This window comes from Bombus affinis, chromosome 3 (assembly GCF_024516045.1).
Source record: "Bombus affinis isolate iyBomAffi1 chromosome 3, iyBomAffi1.2, whole genome shotgun sequence".
NCBI lineage: Eukaryota > Metazoa > Arthropoda > Insecta > Hymenoptera > Apidae > Bombus > Bombus affinis.
The window spans coordinates 6,798,269-6,822,675 of NC_066346.1; the positions used below are offsets into that span (position 1 = coordinate 6,798,269).

The window sequence follows — 24,407 nt, forward strand, 5'->3', positions numbered from 1 at the left end:
GCGGTCTACGGTGTCTACAGGAATTTTATAACAAACATCTTGGATATCAAATAACTACTTACACCAACCTATGTTTACAACTGAGAAGCGGACAATGTATGGAAACGGTTATTGTGGCTCGGATATAAAAGAATCATTAAACGTTTACAGACGCGTACAGTCCGTGCATTGTCCCAAGTCTTGGAAAATAGACGTTCGATTCTTTCAAACGATGTTCCGATCGTGAACCATGCCACGATGTAACACGTGAACAGTTTTCAATGCCAGCGACTCATTTCCTTCGTGAACAATGGACGCGACAACGTAACGTACACCGTATCTCTCTCCGTTTAATGTCACTTTGTTCGAGTTCGTAAATTGGTGGCATTGTGTAAAGCTATAAACGTTATCCGAGAACAATTTTTCTGATTTTAGAGTAACGGGTGAAGGATAGATAGGCAAAATGGATAAAAGGGATATTTATAATAAATAGGGAAAGGATAAATGGATAATGCGATAGAGAGAACTATTTTTAAAAGCTATTTAGGTTGGTGGGCGAAGAATAAATATAAGCAGAAATATTGGAACGATATTTCAGTTGGTGAGAGAAGTATTTTTAATTAATAATATTTAAATTAATGAGAGAAGCATAAATCGATAATATAGAAGAAGTAAATTATAGTCTATATGGATAGGAATATTTCAAAGAAAGTATTTGAATACATAGGAAAAGAATAAACAGACAATGTGGATGGAAATATTTAAAAAAGTTCATTAAATTCATGGGGAAAGGACAAATTGGTAATACAGATAAAACCGTTTGAAAAAATATTTAAGTCAATGGAGGAATTAAATAGCCACAATATTACAAGAATATTGAAGAGGAAAATACTTTAAGCATTGCATTATTTGAATGTTAATTCAGTGCATATTAAAAATATCTGTTTTTCTTTCAATGTTGACTTGAATAATAAGTCGATATACACTTTTTATCAAGTCTAATATTTTGCAAAAAACCATTAATATCCCCGATTTTCTAAATACAGATATCGTGATCAATTCATACTTTCCGCACTTTCGTGTATTTCAAATTCTTTTACGTGTAAAGTGAATGAAAAGAACGTATAGGTAAAATTATATCTGAATGCTCGAAAGGTAACTAGCCTTATTCTCACCTTCAATCAATAATGATGATTCACAAATAGTCTTCATTATCTCCTCATGGTAATAAGATAGGGCTAAAGAAAGGCATAGAGAATAGAAATACGTATGAGTCATTTGCATTAATTATGAAACAATACCCCTAGGAAAATACGAGAAAAGCTCGAATAAATGGCATCTACGATTATCATGCTTCTTAATTAAACATTAAATCTAGGTACTAATTAGAAAATTGATCAAAATCGCGATAGGTTAGGGTACATGGTAAATTCTATATCACGAATCATTATCTTTTATTTCAAAATTAGAGCAAAATGTTGCGAGGAATGTTTATTCAATTTTCTACCAACTTATTACGATACAATCATTTTTATTCGATATCAGGAAAAAGAAACTGTTACATTTAATTTAAACAAATTATTTTTAAACTATTTGTTTCTAATTGGAGTTTAATGTCGATTTTAGAGTAGAAAGTTTTCTCGGACGTATTATTATTAATATCTGATTCTTTTTTATTATTATTATTATTATATATTATTCTATAATATTATTATATAACTAGAATTTCTACACGTTTTCGCTACTTCGATAAAAGAGATTCTTATAAATACTTTTAATTCTTATTCTTATGTATATTTCAACTTAAAAGGTATTTTTAAAAAAATATTTCAACTTAAAAAATCCCCAACAATAATTCCAATTATAAATACGCTATAAATATTCAGAAATAAGAGGGAATAATTCTTTGCCCTCACAATTTACGAATACTTGGTAATGCTCCAAAATATTTTCGTTTACACTCTCAAAATTGCACGCTCCTTTGTTAGAACCACAAAATCTTTTGTATACTTTCAAAAATATCCAGGCTTATCGTAAATAAAAATCTATGTTTATCGTGTCAGAAGGACAGGCTAACCGCTCGATCATCCCATACCTCCCCATAATTTATCCATTAAATCCTCTTTTAAAAAATTCGCATGCTAGGCGTAGATAATGTAGAGAAGCAACGTCATGATAATAATAAATTTCATCGAAACACAAAAACCTAATCTCTTCTGTCACGTTACTTCGTCAAACTTTTTCTGCCCGATATATTTTTTTGTAATTTCCTCTTTCTTTTCTCCTTCATTAAATCGCAATGAAATGAAACGCAACCTTTGATATATCTACCAACTAGACTCGTTTATACAACAATTACTCTGAATAATTAAAACTTTAAGATACTGTGCTCATGTAAATCAAATGATCCGACTGTAAAACATAAAACGTGTCTGTGTCCATTCACGAAAAAAGAAAAGAAAAAAAGCGATACATACTCGATCAGGAACAGTACACATTTTTGCTCGAAAAACTTCGTAGAAACTTCAAGGAATCGCAAAGGTGTCGCAACGCTAAAGAGTAACTGAGCACCTCGAAACGCTTCGCTGATCAAGAAACCGGACAAAAAAGGACCGCGACAAGAGCAGAAATTACTTATTAGCCTGGCTAATACGTCTCCACTAAGAATGAAACCCAATCCGGCACGAATTCACAATATCCGGAAAGAAACACGTGCGTCCCAAATAGTTATTAACGAGAGGAACAGTGATCCAAACAGGCTCATGAATAAAAAGAAAGAAGATAAAGAACGATCGTGCGAAATGTAAATCAGCGGTAAATTTTTCAAGTCGATTCAAAGCGAAGCCGCGAACAGAAAGAAACTCGATTGAAAGGTCGACGCGCGTGTCCTTAAAGAGATCGTGAATAAACGATGATTCGAAGCTGTTAGGCGAGGGTTGGAAATTGAACGTAGAAACTCAAGGTTGCGGATGCTTTCCAGCTTTGCACAAGTAGAATGTAGGCGGGTATTGTCATGCCGTGGTGAACGTTGTTGTCCGAGTTTGAATGCGACATCAGACCGACGCGACGCGATGATAACTCGGCATTAATACGAACAAATACGTCCCCTTCGCGGCTTTAATACTTTAAACGATCATGTAGCGGTTTACGCGATTCCATTTTATCTTTACGTCGCGCTTCGCCGCTATGCTATTTTGAACGCAGACACTGCGTTCATAATTCGTGTGCATTCGAGCGAAAGGACATTTTTTTTTCTCACAAACATCTGTGTCAGACATTACAAAAATGGAAGCAATTAATATCCGATTAATAGCGTTGCAAAATAGCGAAGGCTCGTTATTAATAAAAGAAGCAAGTATGGAGAAAATTAGCCATAATTATTATATTATATCATACATAGTTTATAATATATAATTATTATATTATGTATAATAGAATATATATATATAAGTAGTATACGTATAATAGTATTATATTATACGTAATATAATAGTTATGTATTATATACTATTATTATGTGTTATTACATAATACTATTATTAACGTAATAATTATCACTAATTTTTTCCACACTTGTTCTTTTTATTAGCAACGACTGCTCACTCCCTTCAAGCAAGTACATCGCAACAATAGAAAGTATTGATACTAGTTGTGAAAAGTTCATAAACAGATCACATGAATACGTAACCAATTCGAACAAACTTTACACCAGTTGTTTGCAAAGCAAAAAAATTTTGAGTCCACGCGATCGTTGCAACAACCATCCGAAGGTTTTTTAATTAAAAGTTTCCACCAGTTACGTTAAATTCCATTCCTATTTGGCAATCTCGTGTACTTGCATTCGTGTCATTTAATTGAAATCGCGTGACCGTACGTGAGAGAAAGCTCGTGTCCGATTCGAATTGCATGTTTAAAAAAGGTCTGCTAAACATTATTATTCGATAGTTAACAAACAATTGTGATATAGATATATGCCCTATAATATACATATATGTAAAATTTAACATACATTTACATTTACAGGAAATTCTGATAAAATATTGATATAAATACTGATCAATGCTACACTTGCAAAGTTGTAACATATATTTAATCTATCCCATTGCAAAATGTTAATTTTAATTTTGCGAGTTAATGAAGCGTCGCTAAATAAGAATTTCAATAAATAATACTATGTAATGATACTATCATATATATCATACATTATAGAAGTTGATAAGTTCATAGCTGCACAATGCTCTTTATTTCATCGATGCTGTGAATTTCACATTACACATATGCGTTCACTTTTAATTATTGTATTATTGCATTGGGAAGAACCATTTCTTCCATTTAATTAAGCTTCGTGAATAATAGCTTAAGTATTCTTTAATATCTCTCAATTAATTTGAGGTCCTCTTCCTATTTCACAAATACAGAGCGCTCGAAAACAAGGATCCTTGTAAATTGCACTACCGTACAAAGATCGCTACAAAATGTAATATATTAAAATAAGTATATAAATAAAACGAGCGTTTTAATTGCAAGTAAAATTGAAATTTACGAACCGTCCTTGTTCCAAAGGAAAATAATTTATATCATATTTCTAAGATCTCATTAATCACAGATCAAAGCATAAAAATGTATTGCAACCACCTCACTGTTATAAACAGTTCGCGAAAAACCGATAAGGATGCACTTTTACATTCTATGTGAAATGCACGATGAATCAGAGACGACAACAATGGACGTATGTCCAGAAATAGGAATTATGTAAAAGATTCGTTAAAAAAAAAATTAAATTGTGAACCAATCACTATCCTCGGCTAGATAATGAGGGATAAACAAAGGTCTATAATCGCGTAATACGTTTTCTAATATCGGTGCTAGGACATATAAGAACACGTTAAAAGTAGGACAAGTTTGACTAATGCTTTTAGAATCTAAGGTCCAAGTTCGTTTATACTTAGCCATCGGTGCGCAGAAAATGCTGCTGGACCCATTAAAATTTTTCTCTAATAAAAATTACATTTTTGCTGCTCCTTTCTTCGACGTTATATACTGTTTTCAATAATTATAGGCAAATTAAGTTGAATAATGAATCTAGAAGATAATCTGCTCGACGTAATAACGAAAAAAATATGGTCATTAAAAACGAATTAACCTTCAATTACTCGTTAACCTCATATTGCTCCTATATGATATTAATCGAATAAGAATTGTATTGTGCATCCTGTCTATAAAAGTTTATTCATATAATTGATTGTTACTTCGATATTCAAAAGTTATAAAATTTTATTATACCTTATTTTCTGATGCTTTTATCGAGTGTTTTATCATTAATTATTAAAGCATTTGATACAGTAATCTCCTAATATATTATCTTTTTCATTTAATAAGAATCTCATTAAACGAACTGAGCAAGGCTTTCGAAGCCTCACCTATTCTATTCGCCGATAATTGACTACCGAATTGTACAAGCTATTGAAATTAAATATCCCACGTATTGTAAAACATTTTCATTTTAATACATTTGCACACAAATCATAACATCGAAGACAACTAGATATATTTTAGAAGCTGAGAATAAATCCCATAATCATTAGTGCAATAAAAAACAAGTACGAAATATAATACTTTATTGATCAATTCAATATTCTTCCTAATTGGCAATATTATCATAATATGGGCAACCGTGTATTCTTTACTTTCAAGCGAAAATTATTCTTCACTCTCTTGATATCTTTACATCGAAATTTATACAAAAATTTTCAATATTTAAACTTGAAACTTACTTACAAAGAGCAGCATTTGGTTTACCCATGTAAGAATTAAATTAAATTGAAATAACTACATAAATTAAATAACAAAATATTAATTCACGCAACGAACTGTAATAATAATAATACATAATTCTATTTTAATCATAAATAACCTTCATTTATATTCCTCAGCATTAAACCAATATTTCTTTCATTCTTTATATTAAACTAAATATTGGAAAAAATTGGTAAGTATTTTCTAAGATTAAATTTCATTGAAACATTTCAACCTTTAACTCGTAATACAACTTTTCACTTCGATGAATCAAACAAATTAATAATGCGAACGTAAACTTGCCGTATGTAAATTTTTGCACATAGGCTAACGTTCGAAATACTCAGATGGTATGAATAACCATGAAATTAACATAAATTAGAAAATCTGCTGTTCGCGTAATTTATGCGGGATGAATGCCTCCCACTCGCGATTTCTTAAACAGACAATGCGCTATTAAGAGCGCGTTACTAATTACATTTTCCTTGTATTTCAGTGGCTAGGTAGTACAAGCGCTTTAAGGAGAGATCGAACACACAATTCCGTGTGAAAATGCAAGGAAAATTCTGCGCTTAAAAACCACGATTTGCAATAAAAATCAAGTAGGAAATGAAGAAAGGTATTTTAAATGGCAATCTTTCCTTCTTATAACAGAATAATATTACGGTAAACGCGTTTTCTTCTTTTACTTCCGAGATCTTAAAATACAGTATCTCACGAAAGTGTTATATTAGAACACTTGTAGAAACTTTTACACGATTTACAATTATTTCTACACGTTTCAGAATCCTCTTGCATAATTGAATCGATATTAATAACGAAATTTTTTACGATGCAAAAATTATAAATTTTAGCGGTACTAACGTATTGCTCTTGTGCAATAGCATGTACAGTGACTTCCAAAACTGTTGCAACACCCTTTCAAATTGATTAACTTTTTAAAAATTAGATCAAACGATTTGTTTTTGGGGGGGATGTTATTATTAACGCATTATCATTAAATGCGTTATTTAATTTTTCATTACACGCTCGGATAAAAAAGTTGAAAAATGCAATTACTTTCTTCTTGACGACTCTGACCAATTGCCATTTTTAGAAAATTGTTGTTCTACGTCCCTTAGCAAACTAATTCCCCTAACTTCTCAAAACAGACCAAGTCGTTTGGTCTAATTTTAGAAAAGTTGTTCAATTCCAAGGGGTGTTGCGACAGTTTTGGAAATCGCTGCATTTATTAAGGACATGTACCTATATCTTAAAAATATATCTATCATTATTCTAGACTATTTTAGACTAGAAAAATACAAAATATTAACGTTTCATGTCGTACGAAATCATACTGTTACTTTTCTAGACTCGTGCAACGACGAAACGCATCTCTCTTCCTGCTACTGAATACACAGTGACTTCCTCTTTCAGTTCCTGATTGTACTATTCATACATGAATACCATTCATTACGAATTAATTACAAACATGCATACTAGATAAGTCCGACAGATGCATTCATGTACGTATTCACATGTAACAGATCTATCGAGATACTGAAATACTGATGCATTAAAAATTTCTCTCTGGATTGTGACAACGAAATAAATATTCGAGCAGATCGTAGCTAAGAGACATCCTCTAACTCTGTTCTAAATGTTCGTGATAAATTAAAAAAATTCCAATTAGGTTTAACAATTACATGCGAGAATTAATTAAAATTGTAAACTCGTACAAATGGTGGCAATTAATAAACGCTAACTACGGGTACAATTAGTACCAGCTGCAAAATTATGCGTTCCAGGAAACAAAAAATGTAGCCTGTTCCTTAATTTAATCTGAAAATTAAGACACGGTGCTTTTTTCGCTCCTTTGATGTAAAATTCCTCAGATTGTTCGCAAAAGATACGATTGTGGGCAGCAGAATATTTGATAACTTGTATCAGATTACATTAAATCTGTTCTCTAGACAACTCTTATCGAACTCATTCTTTTGTGCGAAATTCTATTCTGCCGACACGTTCAATAATTAGAGCCGCACTGCAACACATATTTTATCAACTAACCAGAACAGAGGATTATGAAATAAAACAAATACGCATACATAATACGAAGTCCTGGAAAATTCTGTTAAAATATATTTCAAAAATTTCTTCGTTTGGTATTACTTTTTAGATAAGCGTCGGAAAAGAATTTAAAGAATTACTTAAATTAGAAAATTATTAGGTTAAGGAAGAACCTTTTTTTAACTCTTCTATAATCTCATTGTTTGATGTTACGTTATTGTCACATATTAGAAGAAGTTAAAACTAATATTCTTCTTTTGTCGATAAAATTGCGCAATTTATACAAGACGAAATCAATTGATGAAGCGAATTAGTGAAACGTACATCGATGAATTTATGTTTGTAAAAAGAGATTAATGAATAAAAACATTAGCAGCTAGTTTACGTCACGAGTACAAGCATTAATCACATGTATCTGTTGTACTAAAATTTTCATATATATATATATGCGTACATTTTCTACGATTATTCACAGATATCTTCACCTTAATGTATAACAGCGACTTCCTGTAGAATGTAACATAAAAGGTAAAAAGCTAATGATCAAACCTGTGTCACAAATTATGGTCCGATATCGTAATAACACTCTTGTATCATTTATTATTTAAATAACACCAAGGCAATAACTTCGATATACATACATAACTCTGCTTTAAATATATATTATTAGTCTTTGAAATCAATAATATGTAACATGCTGGGCAATAAATTACTGTTTGACTATTTTCCATTTTTTGACAAATGCAAAAAATATAATACATTAATAAATCGTATAGAAAATTTACTATTATGATTATTATATTTATTAATTCAATTACTATCGGGGATTATTCTGACCTCTTAATTTATTTGAAAAGACACACAATTGTTACTTTATTACCTTTAAGTGAAATCTAGCTACATTTGCCACCACGTATCTTCAACTTCATAAAAAGTTCGTTACAAGTAGCACAATTACCGTGGAAAATTTATATATGTCTGCGATCATACATGAGTTACACGCAAGATTTTACGTCTCAGCGGCGGAAATAACTTGTGCAAAGAACAAGAGAAACAATAAACAGGAAGGATTCGCGCAGAAAATGAGCAAATCCATCCAGACTAAACAGAAAAATTACATCTTTACACAAAAATACTGGTTCGGTTAACCGATTCAATGTTACTGGTTTATTTGGGATAAAACTTTGTCTGCCATTCTTTACTACTTACATAATAATATTATCGAATAATGCAGTTTATTATCAAATACAGCATACTTTAAAAATGAGAAATGTATAGGTAGTATATAGAGAAATAGAGATGACCTTAAAACCGTTTAATCTTTCTAATGATATTTTTCTATCGGCTACAATATTCAGAACTATAATTTGATCCCGTGGAACATTTATATATTCGGAAATTAATCGTTCAAATATTTATGTTCGCTTACTTAATTATTGCCCGCAATTATAGAAGGAATAATAGAAAATATGTTATTTCGATAACCAGCAATATAAAAAATCTATAATTCTTTTTTAATACATTGCGTGTTATCAGTATATTGTAGGAATGTGATGTACATAACATAAATCATTAATAAAAGAAAGAAATTTTAAGAAATATATTAGATAATAAAAACACGTTTACTTAAAAAAAAGAAGAAGATCGTTTCTTTATTAAGTCTATCAAATTGAGAATTACGGTTTCAACAGCAAATGTCAGTATATAGTTGGTTCATCATCGTTGCGGCAAATTGGCTTGCGTATTACCTTGTCTACACTTAACATGCCGCTGAAAAACTGCGGCGTTACGTCCTGTCCTATTCTTTGATTACGTACTTCCAGATGATCGTTTCCCGACATGCTGCTAATTTCACTCCTAAGATTCGATAAAAATGTATTATTACTATTGCTCGTCGAGTGTAAAAGAAGAAAGAGGAAACTCTATTCAGACGATAGATTCCAAAAATTTTCCAAAGATTTTAAAGATGTGACATTCCTTTTAATAAAAATATTTAAAAATATAGAAGAACATAGAAGCACATATTTAACTCGTTAAGAAATTCTATAATATAAATTCAGATTTCTTTTATTACACGCCACCATTTTGCACGGTTCGTTTACTGAAAAAATTTTCACTGATATTTATGTTTACTCGTTTGTCTTCTTGCTGTAGCCTTTGCAATTTAACTACAACTCCAATTTTTATAGCATAGTGTACAAGTTGTTTGAAATTCGTATGAACTTCAACAATAGATAAACAGATATTATAATCGTATTTCATTTTATGAGGAAATCGATATGAACTGTTCAATGTATAGAATGATTAATTACGAATACACGTTGAAAACTTGAATGTTAGCCAATTTGAATTTCTCAGCTGAGAAATGTCCCGTTTAATGAATAATGGGAGAAACGTGAAGCTATATCCTCCAAGAATTTCAATGGAACGGAAAGCAGAAATGTCCCGAAGCTATCGCATACGCGAAATTTATAGTTAACCTTATAAATCGTACAATAAATTTCGCATGACTGCAATGGAGGATATAGAGAGGTTACGCATAGGTGTCTATGTATCTTTTCCTGTATCGGTTTTATCGTACGTGCATATCTAACAATAAAGCATGTTTTACGGTTTATTTGTCGCTCATATTGCCATAAATATTAGAAAATTTGCGCTCACATTATTTCATTACTGTTTTACGCTTTGATAGAAAAATCGATAAATTCAAAAATAAAGAAAAATCAATAACCGATATTTATTTAATTATTACAAATAATTTAATATTTATTATTCCTACTTTTAACTTTCAAATGACAAAATTACATGTTCCAATGTAATTAAATTGTCCATCCTTGCAGCTCTGTCATTCTTTAAAAATTTCTCAGTTTTCATGTATTATAGAACTTTGTCAGATAAAATTATTCGCAAAGTATCTCGGCAAGAAGATAGAAAATTACATTTCTCATCGAAATTACCGATTTTGAAAGCTACGCTAATTTAAACATTTTCTATTCGTTTTCATCATAAACTTTGTATAAACCCATTTTATTCTAAACTTTATTATAAGCTATTTCTCGTAAAAATATATTTTCATAAGAAGCATTAGACTGTTATATTTTAATGGTCTCTATACACGCCACGTCTTACAGGCTTCTTAAATCGGTAATTCCGTTAAATTACTCAGAAACGCTGGTTTTATCCTACTTAATTCTGCAGCATCTGTGGCCAGCATCTATAAACCAAATAGGAAATCTCTGAAAGCTATGAAAAGGATCTTCCAACGCAAAGCGCCTGAAACGTGGGATTTACTAACGAATTAATTACGACGACGATATTCCACAGCGAGAAACGTTCGTCATCGCGTAATACGATAGCGTGGGCATTTCCATAAGCGAGATTAGCGTTCGTGGACGACGATTGAACAGACTGGCCGGAAGGAAAGACGGTCGTCGTGGTTTTGTCTGGACTTTACGACGCGGTGCGTTGCGTGCGGATACGTGAAAGACCCGTAGGACGAGCACTTTTACTTTCCAAAGCGATAAGTAAAACCGTGCGTGACGCGCGTCACATACGAACATCTTCGCACACCACGGAAAACAGAGTCGGATGAACGCCTACGAACTATGAAACGAACGAACAACGTGGGTTCTCACTAAAAAACCCCTCGATGCGCATGCACGCACGTCCACCCACCTAATCATCGACGTATCGTGTGCTCACCTACACCACCTTATAGCACGTACATATTAAGAAAATCGGAATAGAAGCTGTTTAATAGGCCCGAAAAAAAGACGTGTCAAAAAAGTGAACGTGAACGTGACTAAGACTAAGTTCACACCTTATACGATTCGTACAATTCTGTATCGACTCGAGGCAGACCGCGTTCTCGAAGTTTTATGAATCGAGAGTCATATTTTCGAGAAAGATAATTTTTTGAAACTCGCTAAAAGATCGCACGAAGTGTAATTGCTTTCGAGAGTTCATTAAGAAGCAGTATTAAATTGATATAATTCGATATAAGAGAAAAGTAGCATAGTAATTCTCATGTGATCCGATGAGAATCGAATTACTGACAAACGTGTAAACTACCCTCGTATTTTAATATTTAACGCGACACATCTGGAATCAACTCGCGACTCATTGTGTAAAATACTCGAATTTTTACGATTTCATAGAATTATGGGATTTAGATGAACAGAAAAATAGTAACGAAAAAATATCGAACGAATTCTGGATATTCCTTTTTCGTAAATACGATGTGAATTTGATAGAATTCAATGATGTGAATTAATTAAAGGAAATTTCTGTTTTTAGTAAAATCGAATTTTTCAATGACCACGTACTTGCTTACTTAGCAACATTCTATTAATCTAATTAAAATATGTACGTAATATGTAACGTAGTGATTAAAAAACAAGGTAATATCTTGGAATAGCGAATCGATTAGTGTCGAAGGCATAAATTGTTAAACCTTCGTATTCCACTGATGCCGCTATGTCGTATGCGAATTTTCATTTAATTTTATTTTCACCGATATGAAATGGAAGAAGCCAAGAAAGTTACCGTATAAATAAAAATTCATAGACATTTAGAATTTTTCTCCTTTCGAAATGTAACTTTTGAATTTCAAAAATCTCCGCTACAAAAGAATGCTGGAATTTCTGGCTAATCGTACCTAGAACTTCCGAGAATGCATGAGATTAACCTCCTCGTTTCCACGATGACCGTACAACTACATATTTAGAATTCTAAAGTAGAATGTTACTTTCGTCTCGGAAACTGATCATAGAATTGCGAATAAGTTTTATTCCATTTGTAAGCCGTTCTTGGATATTTCTAAATGTCGAAACGTTTGTACGAATTACTTGTATATCATGAAACAGATAAAAAAAAATCCTAAATAAATGATGAAAGGGTAAATCAACCGTTTTGCTGATAACCCCTCCCGAGATTGGAAAATATATTAACATATATTTATACGCGTCTTCATATAAAATATGAGATGTATTTAATCAATGAATGAATAAAAGAATCGCACGCTACACTTCGTTATTAACGTACGATCCTCACATCTATTACATATACATACGTAATATAAAATTACACAGCAGTATCTCCCATAGACAACGCTAACATAATATACCTTGATTTCTAAAAAAAAGAAAATGAACATAACTCATCGTGGTAACATATAGCCCCTATCAATTTGCAACGTATAAATTATAGTAGCATTAAATTACAGCATCACTCCCTTAATCGACTAAAGAATGTCCACTTGATGAAGAATACATTTTTTAATTATCCGATAAATTGAATAATAAATCCTTCTATGCAGTACAATACGCTAATTTATACCGAATCATAAATGTAATTATAAGTCTACAATAAACAAGAATTTTAATCTATACGTACAGGCTATAAATATAGACTAAAATTTCCTGCGGTAAATGCAATATCGATGCACTGATAATTAGCCATTTCTCGAAGCTTACGTAAACTTGACATAATTAGAAATAAAACGCTCCTTTATTCTCAGTTAACGATTGATCACAAATCAAACACACGTGTACGCTTCATGGCGTACTATGAAACACGCGATTAAAGTTTGTAAGACACACCGTACGTGATAATGTGACGAGAAAATTCCAGTAGCGATGCAACGAATCACGCAACTCGAGAATGTTAATTTCGTGTACCAATTCGGAACTTGTCTAACTACATCTATTAATCTTTAACGATCTCATCTTAAAAAGTCGGATTCATCGCCTCAAGGGTTTATGACCAATAATTAATTCAATAATACCAAATGACAAACATTTCACGTTAATAAACTTCAACCTCGTCGATAGTAACACAATTTTGTAACACGTTCACTGTATATGTCTTGAATCTGAGTCGGTGCTATAAATATAGTGAATTTAATAGAACTTCATATTGTAATTGAGCTAATTTTCTCTGATTTATAACGTTGGCACACAGAAGTATAAAAACATAACTATTAATCGATTAAGCTTGTTTTCTTGATATATGTTTCCCATTTCCTGGCAATCTGTTGCTGCTGCCATTGTTTTCTTTAGATATAAAAAGAAACAACAAAAGCTTTTCACAAATCACCTTACGATTACCGGACTTTTTCAACTTTTTCAAACGTCCTACTTCTTGTTTTATAAATCTATTTAAATTTTTGAAAAACCCATTAAATGATTCTTTCACGAATAGAACCTTTTCCAAAAACCAAAACATTTCTCGACATATTTTCACTGCGCACACGCATCGTGATACAGTTTAAATTCACACGGAATAATTATTCTAAATTTCATCAAAGTCACCCATATCTTCCGCTCGCCTAAACCAACGAACAGCCACGAAGATTTTAAAAGCAGACAGACAGTACAGAACAGAACATTGAATTAACACTCCTTTCTAAGTCATCTAAAATCTGGTAATCATCGATCAACTGTTCCCAACATCGGTTACATTTTCACGTGTTACAACCTAATAACACAGACATTAACGAAAACCAGATCGCCAATGAACGCGTTAACCTGCTGCTTAATGACTTCCTAGACCATCAGCGTATCTTGCCAATTCATCATCTCGCTATAACCACAGTTCCATCCAGATACTTGCCATCACGATTCGGCGCAGAACTCCTGGTCGCGAGTTCCGCATTGGTTGCAGTCGGCGAAATTCTTAACTAAAATACGCGAGCCAGGATCACGAGACAGCGGTTAGCCGTTCGTTCTTCCGTAATCGAAAATTTTGCAAAGCTTATCGGCACGCCACAGTCGCCCGTACACGACTATATAGCTACCCTGGTTCTCTATAACCGTACCACACAATCGACCGACCAACGAATCCATATTCCGTGCCAGGATGCACCTGCCTCCCTGACAAATCGCCAAAGTTATTCCAACGGCAAAGCACGATTTACCCCTTCATTAGAGTCGAAGAATCTGTAACGAGAAGTAGGTGGTCGGAAGGAGAAGCGAACTCGGCTCATGTAACCGCAAGCACGCAGTTTTAAACGAGAGAAATTTCTCCGTTGCTCGAATTTCTGCTTGCATAATCAGTACCTACACGGAGAAAGTGAAGTTCTTTATCGGGAGACTGGTGCCCGGAGAATGTCAGCGTTTTGTCATTTGTTGCCCTTATACGGCATTTTTCATATACGGATGCGTCTATCACTGGCGGAGCGTGATAGCTTTGATACTTTGTTATTCGGGGTTATTTGACACTAAAACTGCGAAGATAACCGAAATGAATAACGCGTAATATTTTGTAGGAATTATTATATATCATAATATTATGTTATTTTATATCGGAATGTTCGTAGATTTGCAGTGGAACAGTTTGGGGAGTTCGAATGATTTTTTTGCAAAATATACAATTTGTACTGAGTTCTCGACTTTCTTCCAGAGGGAAATATCATTTACCCATTATATAACCAGTTTTGCATAATGCTTTATACGATAGTATTATCAATAATCCCCTTAGCAACGATACCGCGAAAATTATAGATTTACGCGCGAGTAGGAATTGTAGCATAGACCTAGTTTTAATGGTCGGTTTAGCCTCACTACGTTATCTGTCTGATTACTTTATCTTCGCAAGTGTACATTATAAAAACAGTTGTACGTCATACGATTTCGACAGCTGTTCCTACTACATATTTAATTTTCTTCGATTTATTCAGTCCCGCTTTCGTGTTAACAAATTAAATCGTAAAGTCCTAGATAACACAAAATAAAGCAAAGCTGATATTCTTCGCTTGTTTTTCTATTCTTCTTATTTCCCCCCTCATTCGTGCACATACAATGTTTCACGAAACACACAATACGCGTTCTTCCCCGTGGCTAGAGACAAAGAACTCTATAAATAACAGATGAAATTAATATTTCAATGTGCATTACCCCACACGACTTTCTCAAATGAGGTGACCGATAGATACAAATGTACTTGGTGTACACAAGCGTACGAAACGAATGAGTCACGATCAGACGTAACCACGGCTCGGTCGAACGCAGCCTGTAATCAAATAGGATCTCCGTACGATCCAGTGAGCAAAACGCATACTCGTGAAAGTCTGGCACCTCGCGTTACTAGCAAAACTCGTTCAGTTACACTTCACTGTCTGAATATAATAAAACCAATACGTTTCGATAGAAACTGAATTCGTCTATACTGTCGATCGGTTCGCGTGTTGCAAAATCGAAAACACGAGGGAACGAGTTCACGTGCATACATCGTGAATCATTCTCTCCGTTAATTGCTCCTTCGACCGGTGAGAAGAAAGAATTCGGCCCAATGATCTGTACGAATATGATTCGAACAAAAGATGCAAAATCGGGTATCGATTCGTACAATAACAACCGACAAAGTTGGTTATTAAATAGAGATTGTCGTTAAGTACAAGAAAGGGTTTTGTATCTTTCATTTTATGTTGTATTTCGTTACTTCAAGCGCATACATGTACCTGTGAAAATGCTCATGAAAGTATTTGAAAACTTATCCGCGATACTTATTATTCGATACTTTAATAGTAATTTCATTTTAGTTTAATTTATTTAATTTTAAATTGTAAGATAGACAAATATACATATATATATAACTGACGTGGTTGATTGTAAAAATATGAATCTCATACAGATGTTGCGATATAAGAAGCAGTCTTGCAGTGGAGAAATAGAAGAAATAAAACATGATACGTAGTTGAGATTTTGTTGCAATGCAGAATAATAGCGAATGTATGAAACGAACGATGCTCTATCCAGGATGTCAAGTTTCTAATGATCCCGTAATTCCTTCCTTATTGCATTCGGAAGCAGATTAATTGTAATTTCATATTTTCATTACGCGTTACACGGTTGATTCGATCAGTCAAATTGTAAATCAGGAAACCAAAGGAGAAATGGTACGCTACATGAAAATCGATTGGCTCGGCTCCATGCCGCGGCGTAACGATGGTAGAATAGATGCAATGTTTCCTTCGTGAAATCACCTCGACAAATCATTTCACTTCGTGCAAGGATCTTAGATTTCCTTTCCATTGCCTTTCATACGCCAGACGTGCTTTGGACTTCTCCTACTTTTATTCTATCCTCAACTAGAAACGTCTGGACAACTTGTCCCTTATAGATTGTACAGATTGATCAAAATAACTAGAAATGTACAGTTTTAATTAAACGCGAAATGGACATGTAACATCTACAATTAGTACTTAACCGGTATTTATGGTTGATACTTGATAGTATGTTAAATCTCTTGAATAAACTGCTGATCCTCTAACACAGTTCTTTCTATATATTATAATTGACATTCTACCACAGTACTGTTTAATCTATGTATCTTTTCTCTATATTCAAAAATTAATTTTGTTTCCTTATTATCTTTTTCGTTTAAACCGATCCGATAGTGGCTCGGCTAGAGAAATACGTACAAATTATATTAGTCTTCAATTATTGAAAAAATACATATTCTTACTGCAACACGCGCTAGAACTTGTGCAAAACGCTACACGTTTAACTGCTCTACTTTTAAATTATATGAAGATTAGATAAGAAATATAGAGATCGAAAGCAGAGTAAATAGCATACGCATTGTAAACTGTTCCTTTTCTCCCATTTTTTTTAGAACGACAGACTTAAAAATTTAAGAAAATAGCAAGTGTGCCACCGTTAGAATGATCCGAGTGGTTCGCAGAATTTGATGACATTATGTTAATCGGACCTACGAAAGCATAACTGGAACTAACAATGGATTGCACCTCGAATAGGGTTAATCTGACTTACGGAACCGTGCACTGTTATTTGAAGAAAATCGAGAAAATACCAGGAAATGTAGGATAATGGGTCTTTTAAGAATACAAAATATAAGCTTATTCTTTTGTTGATTCAATGCATATAGATATAAATTATTTCTAGACTGAATTATTACTTAAAAGAAGGAATGAATCACGTATATCAACGTCGTTAAAATACAATGAAGCAATAAAGATAAACGACCAGAATCAAGCACAAAGTGGTAGTCTTTATTTATTACTGAAAATCCATGTAGAAGTTTGTAAAATATTGAGTTCCTGTTGTGTGTTATATAAAACATCTTGAAATTTCAGTAGTAGCGTAACGAAAATATTGGCAACACTTAAAATCAATCGGAAATTAAATATAGAAATTACAGAATATTTACTGTGAACATATGTTCGATAAAAAATTAGGATACAGCAAGAATAGATATCATAAGAATATATTAAATGTTAAAAATGCTTCTACTGAATATTACAGCCTATTAATACAATGGTGTTTAAACAGCATCTTTTGTGATCTACGCGGTACTTGCACTAAATATCTCGTAGTTTCTATGTACATTCTTAGATTTTTCTCCAACTGTACCGATACAATCATGATTATCAAGTCTCGTTACAGCGCTAATCGAATTTCAAAGTGTTTCGTATAAAACACGTAATATATTCGCAAAAGCCTTCTATAGATGTTGGAATACTTTCGTAAGCCACTATAGGTACACGCTAGCGACTGGCTGTCCCAGCGTTCAAAAATCAGTGAAAAATTAAGGAAATAATTTTCACTACACATCAACTTTTACTTGCACAATTCTTTTCTACGAACTTTTATTTTCTAATCCCAAATACACCGCTAACCAATTTCAAGCGAAAAAAATTCGCGTCACAGGCCAACAATCGCCTCTTAAAGTTCACTCGTCTGTGTCGTTCGGGTCGGTTAATAAGAGTAAAGACGATCTACCGGTTGAAACTGTTTCCGACGATGCGGCGTTCTACCGAGGGTATCGGCAACGTTCAACGAATGCAAACCGACCACAATAACGATACCGTTACCAATTTTTTAACGCGGTTAGCACGCGAATAGGTTTACCGAGGAGAGCCGCACGATGCGCCACAATCTTCCACTCGATAGTCATGCCACTCCGCGCAGTTATACACTCGATATCCTTGCGCTTCGGCGTGCCCTGCGGCTTGCGAGTGCGCTACGAAACATGCGCACGCGAAAACCAAAGCAAAACAAGAAAATACTGCGCGTGCAACGTGTTTCACCGCAAATATTAGATCGAGTAACGAGCTCGGATCAATTTTAAAGGGACGCGCGCGTTTCGCAGACCAGATGTGCTGTTGATGATCAGCGATAATTAATGATAGTTAGATGAAGTGATTCGGGGCTTGAAATGTTATTGTATGTTTATGTGAAATTAAATAAAAATAGATTTATATGAAAAACACTCGATTCGTTTTCGCGTGTTGCACGTGTGCGCCACGATTTCAGAGTCACCCTATTCATTGCTTACTGCCTCGGTATCGAACCAGTCACTATATAGAACTCATGGTAGATTGAAAATCATAATAGCGCAGGTCAAGAATTTGTGAACCTGAATACAGTTACGTATTTTAACTTCAAAATGTGTCGTTGGTTTTATGATCAATTAAATTATTCTCTGCTACCATACATCTTTATGACTTGAAGAAATATAATCAACGTTTTGTGATAATAAACGTAGAACGCTGTTTTATGGAAACTAGGCAGTGAGCTGACATATACCATTATGCTTCTTAGCTATATATTAGCTGCATATATTATACACCAACATTCAAACACATGGAATTTGTTGCATCGACATATATACATATATCTATAGTCAATAAATAATGCTACAGAAATACACATATATATATAGTGGATATAGCGAAGTTAATACCTAAATAATTCACTTAATTTTCAACACACCACGTTCGATTATAACGCGCTCTCACGCTATCAAGTAGTCTCGAGCGCATCGGAAATTCGTGAGGCCATTCGACGTTAAGCAACGCGACACGAGTCACCGAGTTACAACACAACCTCGAAACGGCACCCGCAACTAATTAATGCGTTTCGCGTGCAGTTTCAGAGTACCGAGATGTTGGAACGTTAACTTCGAGAAAATCTACCTGTAATTATATTTCAAAGAAAAATGAAATTTCTTAGAAGCTTTAAGAGAAAAGTAGATAAAAATAACAATTTCTAATCCCACTAATTCGCCTTCAAAATAGCTTCGTCTTTGTAATTATTATCATCTTAAACACATAATAGCTTATATACAATAAAGCATTATTCAACAGTACAGATACAAATGTGAAATCTATAAAAGAACAAATCTAGCATTTTGCAAATTGCTTGCAACACGGAGTGTTATATATACTATCTTTTTTTATAAAAATAGTGTATAAATAGTTATAAAATAGTGTATAAATTAATATTTTGGATAAAAATGTTTACAACTGTATAATTGTATGATTCTTATTACAATTTCTGGCTAAAGCAATTAAGACACTGATAAGATAACACGGCCAATTTAATTACGCGAACTGTGTCTTTATTGCTTGCAGATTATAATATCTGTTTATAATAAAAAAACGATTAAACGTTGGTATTATTTTGTGTCGAGGACAGAAATGCTAATGGCATAGGTTCAAGAAACGAAGGAAGCTCGCGTTCGCGAACCTCACGACGCAGATTAAATAATCGATCGAACTCGGACTATCATTTAAATCACACTGTAATTTTCGAGTTCACAAAACGCTTACCCGATCGTACTCGATCCACTAAATCCACTTTCACCGTTTACGGTGCTCTGCAGATAAAGCTCGTGACGATCTTCACTTTGAATATAGACCAACGGAACGCTTCGAGTCTCTTGATCTCTAAGCCTTTCCGCTTGCGATCTAAAGAATACAAATATTGTAGTCCTTCTGAATGCGATGTTTACACGGTTCAGTGGCATCTCAAACTTTATGGCAATTCGGAGAATATTCGAAAACGTGAACTACTTTTCTTTGAAATAAAAAACGAATCATAAGTACACTGTTCAAAACCCCTTTTAGTCGAATTGAACTGTTCGAGAATTGAACATTTCAGGACAGAATTTTTCTCAGTCCGCGAGAGGGAACATTTCTCTGACTAATTATTGTTAATAAAAACGCTATTCTTTTTCGGATGGTTTTGTGAAAAACATATAGGATATTAAAGTTTGGTCGCAGTTTTATCGTTGATTAATAATTATCGAATTTACCCGATCTGCGAAGACAAGGCTTCCCTAAACTGCAAAATGTTCCTCGCCGCGGCAGCGTCGCGGTTCAGTACACTCACAAAAATTCCATTTGTAGTCATCGCTTCGGTGGTGGTCACAGAATTTGAAATCGTTTGAACAGGTTGAGTTTGTGCTACTGTAGCGATCGCCGGATATTCGCCTGCAAGGAAGCCCGACTGAATTTCATGACGCACGAATCGATGAACTTTATATCGTGCTCGATTTCCGAGTCGCATAAGCCGTGATGGAAAGAGAATGAGAAAAGAAGGAAACCTGGGAGAAACGTTCTTACCGATAGAAATTCATTTAAGTGGCAACGATGGCCCCGATCTCTAAACGTAAAAAAATTATGAGACAAACGAATATTGAAGGAAGAAGACATATATGTATCGATTAATGGGTTTATGTATGCCGTGTTAATTTTTGTTTTACTTAAAAAATGAAGAATGGCAACAATTTGTTGAATAAACGCGAATCGCGATTAAAATTGTATTTACGTGCAATGTACGTAAAAATGTGTGTTATAATTTTATATATTTTATATAGATAGATTTATGGGACAGACCATTCAGTATATCTTGTAATTTTATGAATTCAACCGGAATTTATCCAATAAATTCTATAATATCTACGTGTTATAGGATATACAGAATAAATATCAAACAATGTAACTTGACGATGAATTCTTCCGACAACGTTTCATTGAAAATAAATCGATACATCAACGATCTTTCAATAAATTCATTATGGTTACTTTGTTCTCGAATATAGAAAATATCTACGATATATTTTCGTAGAAATCTAATAAAAGTGGAATAACAAAAGAATAAATAAAGGAATAAAAGGCATAAGGGAGCTAATGTATGAATCATTAAACACAAAAATCTCTATAGGAGAATCAATAAGCCCGCATGAGGGGGTCAACCCTACTCTACCATCGTAATCAACGATTAAAAATACTTGTATTGTCGTCTGTGTGCACGGTGGAAGTGGAAGGTCCTTCAGGATTCGAAGGGTCACTGGGAGTTTCGTACCACCTTGTTTCGACCACATGACTCTCCGACCAGTCGACCGAATCCCTGTCTGCCGGTATATCCTGTTCATTGATCGACACTAACAAATTGCAGCTCGTCAACAGTTTTATACAGGCAGATATAAACACGAGAACTATCAATATTTGATTTTATATCGGTAGACTTTCAAATAAATGAACTGGCAGATAGAAATTTTCAATTTTGAAATGACGCTGAGCAGCAAAGATCGTGAAAGTACACGTTTATATTTGGAACACTCAATTATCATTGATAAATTGAATGACTATGGAATGTGAAGAAAGAGAAATTGAATAATAGTCGTTGCTTTATTAACGCACACTATTTAGTGATTAATTTCAATAGTATTAGTTTGTTACTATAGGCATATTATTTTGATATTGTTAAATCGTGTTTATTAAAAATGTACACTGGGTGTTCCTTATAAATTAACGCGAATAATAATTCCGAATGAATTATTTTATGGTAAAAATTTAAAAAATTGTGGCAGTATCGCCTTTAATGTATTTTTGATACTGTAATAGAGTACCTATTTATATGACGAATAAAATATTTCTTATGGGAAAAGTTCCCGACATATCTATAACAAATAAAGCAACTCCTAATGATAATCCGGGAACGGTTCGATTTACCTGAAGATAGATATCAAAGATAAGATCCTATGCAATTTTAATATGGCGTTTAAATGATGTAAAAATAAAAATAAAGAAACTAGTTGAGGACATTTGCCACAAAATCTTCGTTGTCTTCACACGCATAAGAAGAAAGAGTTTAACTAAAACTTTCTACCTACTTATGTAAACATAGGTTCTATGCAAAGGGTATTAAAGTCTAGAAAAGAAAACATAAGTTTTATATTTTAAGAAATATAAAAACAAGCCGCCTGCGAGAAGACAACATTTAACTTATCATAATTGAACGATAATGAAATTTTCTATTTGATTGTTAGTTTAAACTGAAGATTAAATGTTTTACGAAGAAGAGAAACGAAAGCTTTGTCATCCATGGAAGATAAATTCTTTTATGGAATATACTTAGGTTAATGACCAAATATAATAATAATTTACCACTCGAGACTTTTAGCATCACGTGAGTTAACATACTTTCCGTGATTTCAGATACTTCAGAAGCGCCATCGATCATTTCCCTCTCGGATTCGAGTTTTCCTCCATTCTTCAATCTCATCAAACGTTTCAGGTAGGAAGCGGCATTCGGTAGCTTCAATCTGATCTGTTCGTTATGATCGCTAAACGAGGTTTCGTTGAGAAGCAAGACGAAATGTCGCGGCACGTGAGACATTCAAATTGTTAAATAAATATAAATGCTCAAAAACATTTTCTTTGCACGAAACTTATACAGGCCGGAACGAGAAATTAAATTAAACCAAATTAACAAGTGCATGCTACAGAACAGTTCATTCGCAATTTTTTTGTTATGCGAATGTTAGTGATTACCGATTTAACATTTCGATACAGATGATATTTCTACATTTGCTGCTTTATATATTAATATAACTTATATGGATATTTTTCTTTCTAATAGAATCTTGCATATTTCCTTTTTCGATTTTTAAATAAAATGGTACTTTATGCATTTTTAGTTAAATATTAAAAAATATAAAAATCATTTTATAGAGATTTCATAAATCTAACCAAGTAATAACGTTAATATTAAAATAAAATTATTAAATACATTTTTCGATGTGGCGTTAGATACTACTTGAATTATTTAATGATAAAAATGAATAAGACTAATAACTTCAATAAATAATACTTTCTTTGTTAGTTAATCTAAACGATATTCGAATTTGTAAATAAATTATTCCGGACCGATTACATTAAATTTCTTTTTAAAAACATTCACAATGCAGTATAAGAAATATAAAGCAGCAAATTAAGAAAATCATGTACATACGTATAATTAATAAAATAATTTAAAGATGTCGTACATCTATAATAAAATAAAATAATACAAAAGTAAAACATATATAAATTGGGAATTTTCTTAAAGATAAATAATAGCACCGCTTTGTACTTAAGTAACCGAACTACAAACGATATTATAATAAATTCATAAAAGATTACGACTAATGCAAACAAGATGAAATTACATTCGCAAAAAGGAGAATTATTCATTTGTAAGAATATCAAATTTATTAAAAGTAAACATGGAATTTTCTGAGTGTCAAACATCCAAGTTTAAGATCTCACTCACCTTCTTGGTTATGTTACTCACGATTGACAGACTCATATCTTTAATACGTTTGTCAATGGAACCCTGTGAGTGTAATTCCCCCCCGTTGTTCGCCATGGAGGCGTTATTTTCCGCCACATTTTCCGATGAAGGCCCATCACTCATAGTGAAAGTCAAAAAATCCACGAAAAGGTACACGAAAACTAGGCGTAGACCTTGTTACTTGTCAATTTTCACATCGTGCGATTTGACATTACCCGT

General features: G+C 33.2%; 2 protein-coding genes across 9 annotated transcripts in view; both read right to left on the bottom strand.

Moving 5' to 3' along the window:
* The window catches only part of LOC126914144 (uncharacterized), a 123,132-nt gene that overhangs the window by 97,572 nt on the left and 1,153 nt on the right, over nt 1-24,407 (bottom strand). The window lies entirely within an intron of this gene.
* On the bottom strand, nt 1,719-24,308 carry LOC126914158 (uncharacterized). The gene is made up of 5 exons (XM_050717752.1): nt 23,057-24,308; nt 21,862-22,014; nt 20,884-21,061; nt 20,399-20,536; nt 1,719-9,681 (listed from the first exon to the last, which is right to left on the bottom strand). Exons 1-5 carry the CDS (start codon nt 23,250-23,252, stop codon nt 9,522-9,524), a joined length of 825 nt encoding a protein of 274 aa, XP_050573709.1. The 5' UTR covers nt 23,253-24,308; the 3' UTR covers nt 1,719-9,521.

Bases quoted from the DNA above. Each gene is read 5' to 3' on its own strand.
- LOC126914158 (XM_050717752.1), bottom strand. From the start codon at position 23,252: ATGTCTCACGTGCCGCGACATTTCGTCTTGCTTCTCAACGAAACCTCG. The intron at 22,015-23,056 runs GTATGTTAACTC...GCAATTTGTTAG, and splicing joins AGTATCTGAAATCACGGAAA to TGTCGATCAATGAACAGGAT. The intron at 20,537-20,883 runs GTAAATTCGATA...TGTATTCTTTAG, and splicing joins GCCTTGTCTTCGCAGATCGG to ATCGCAAGCGGAAAGGCTTA.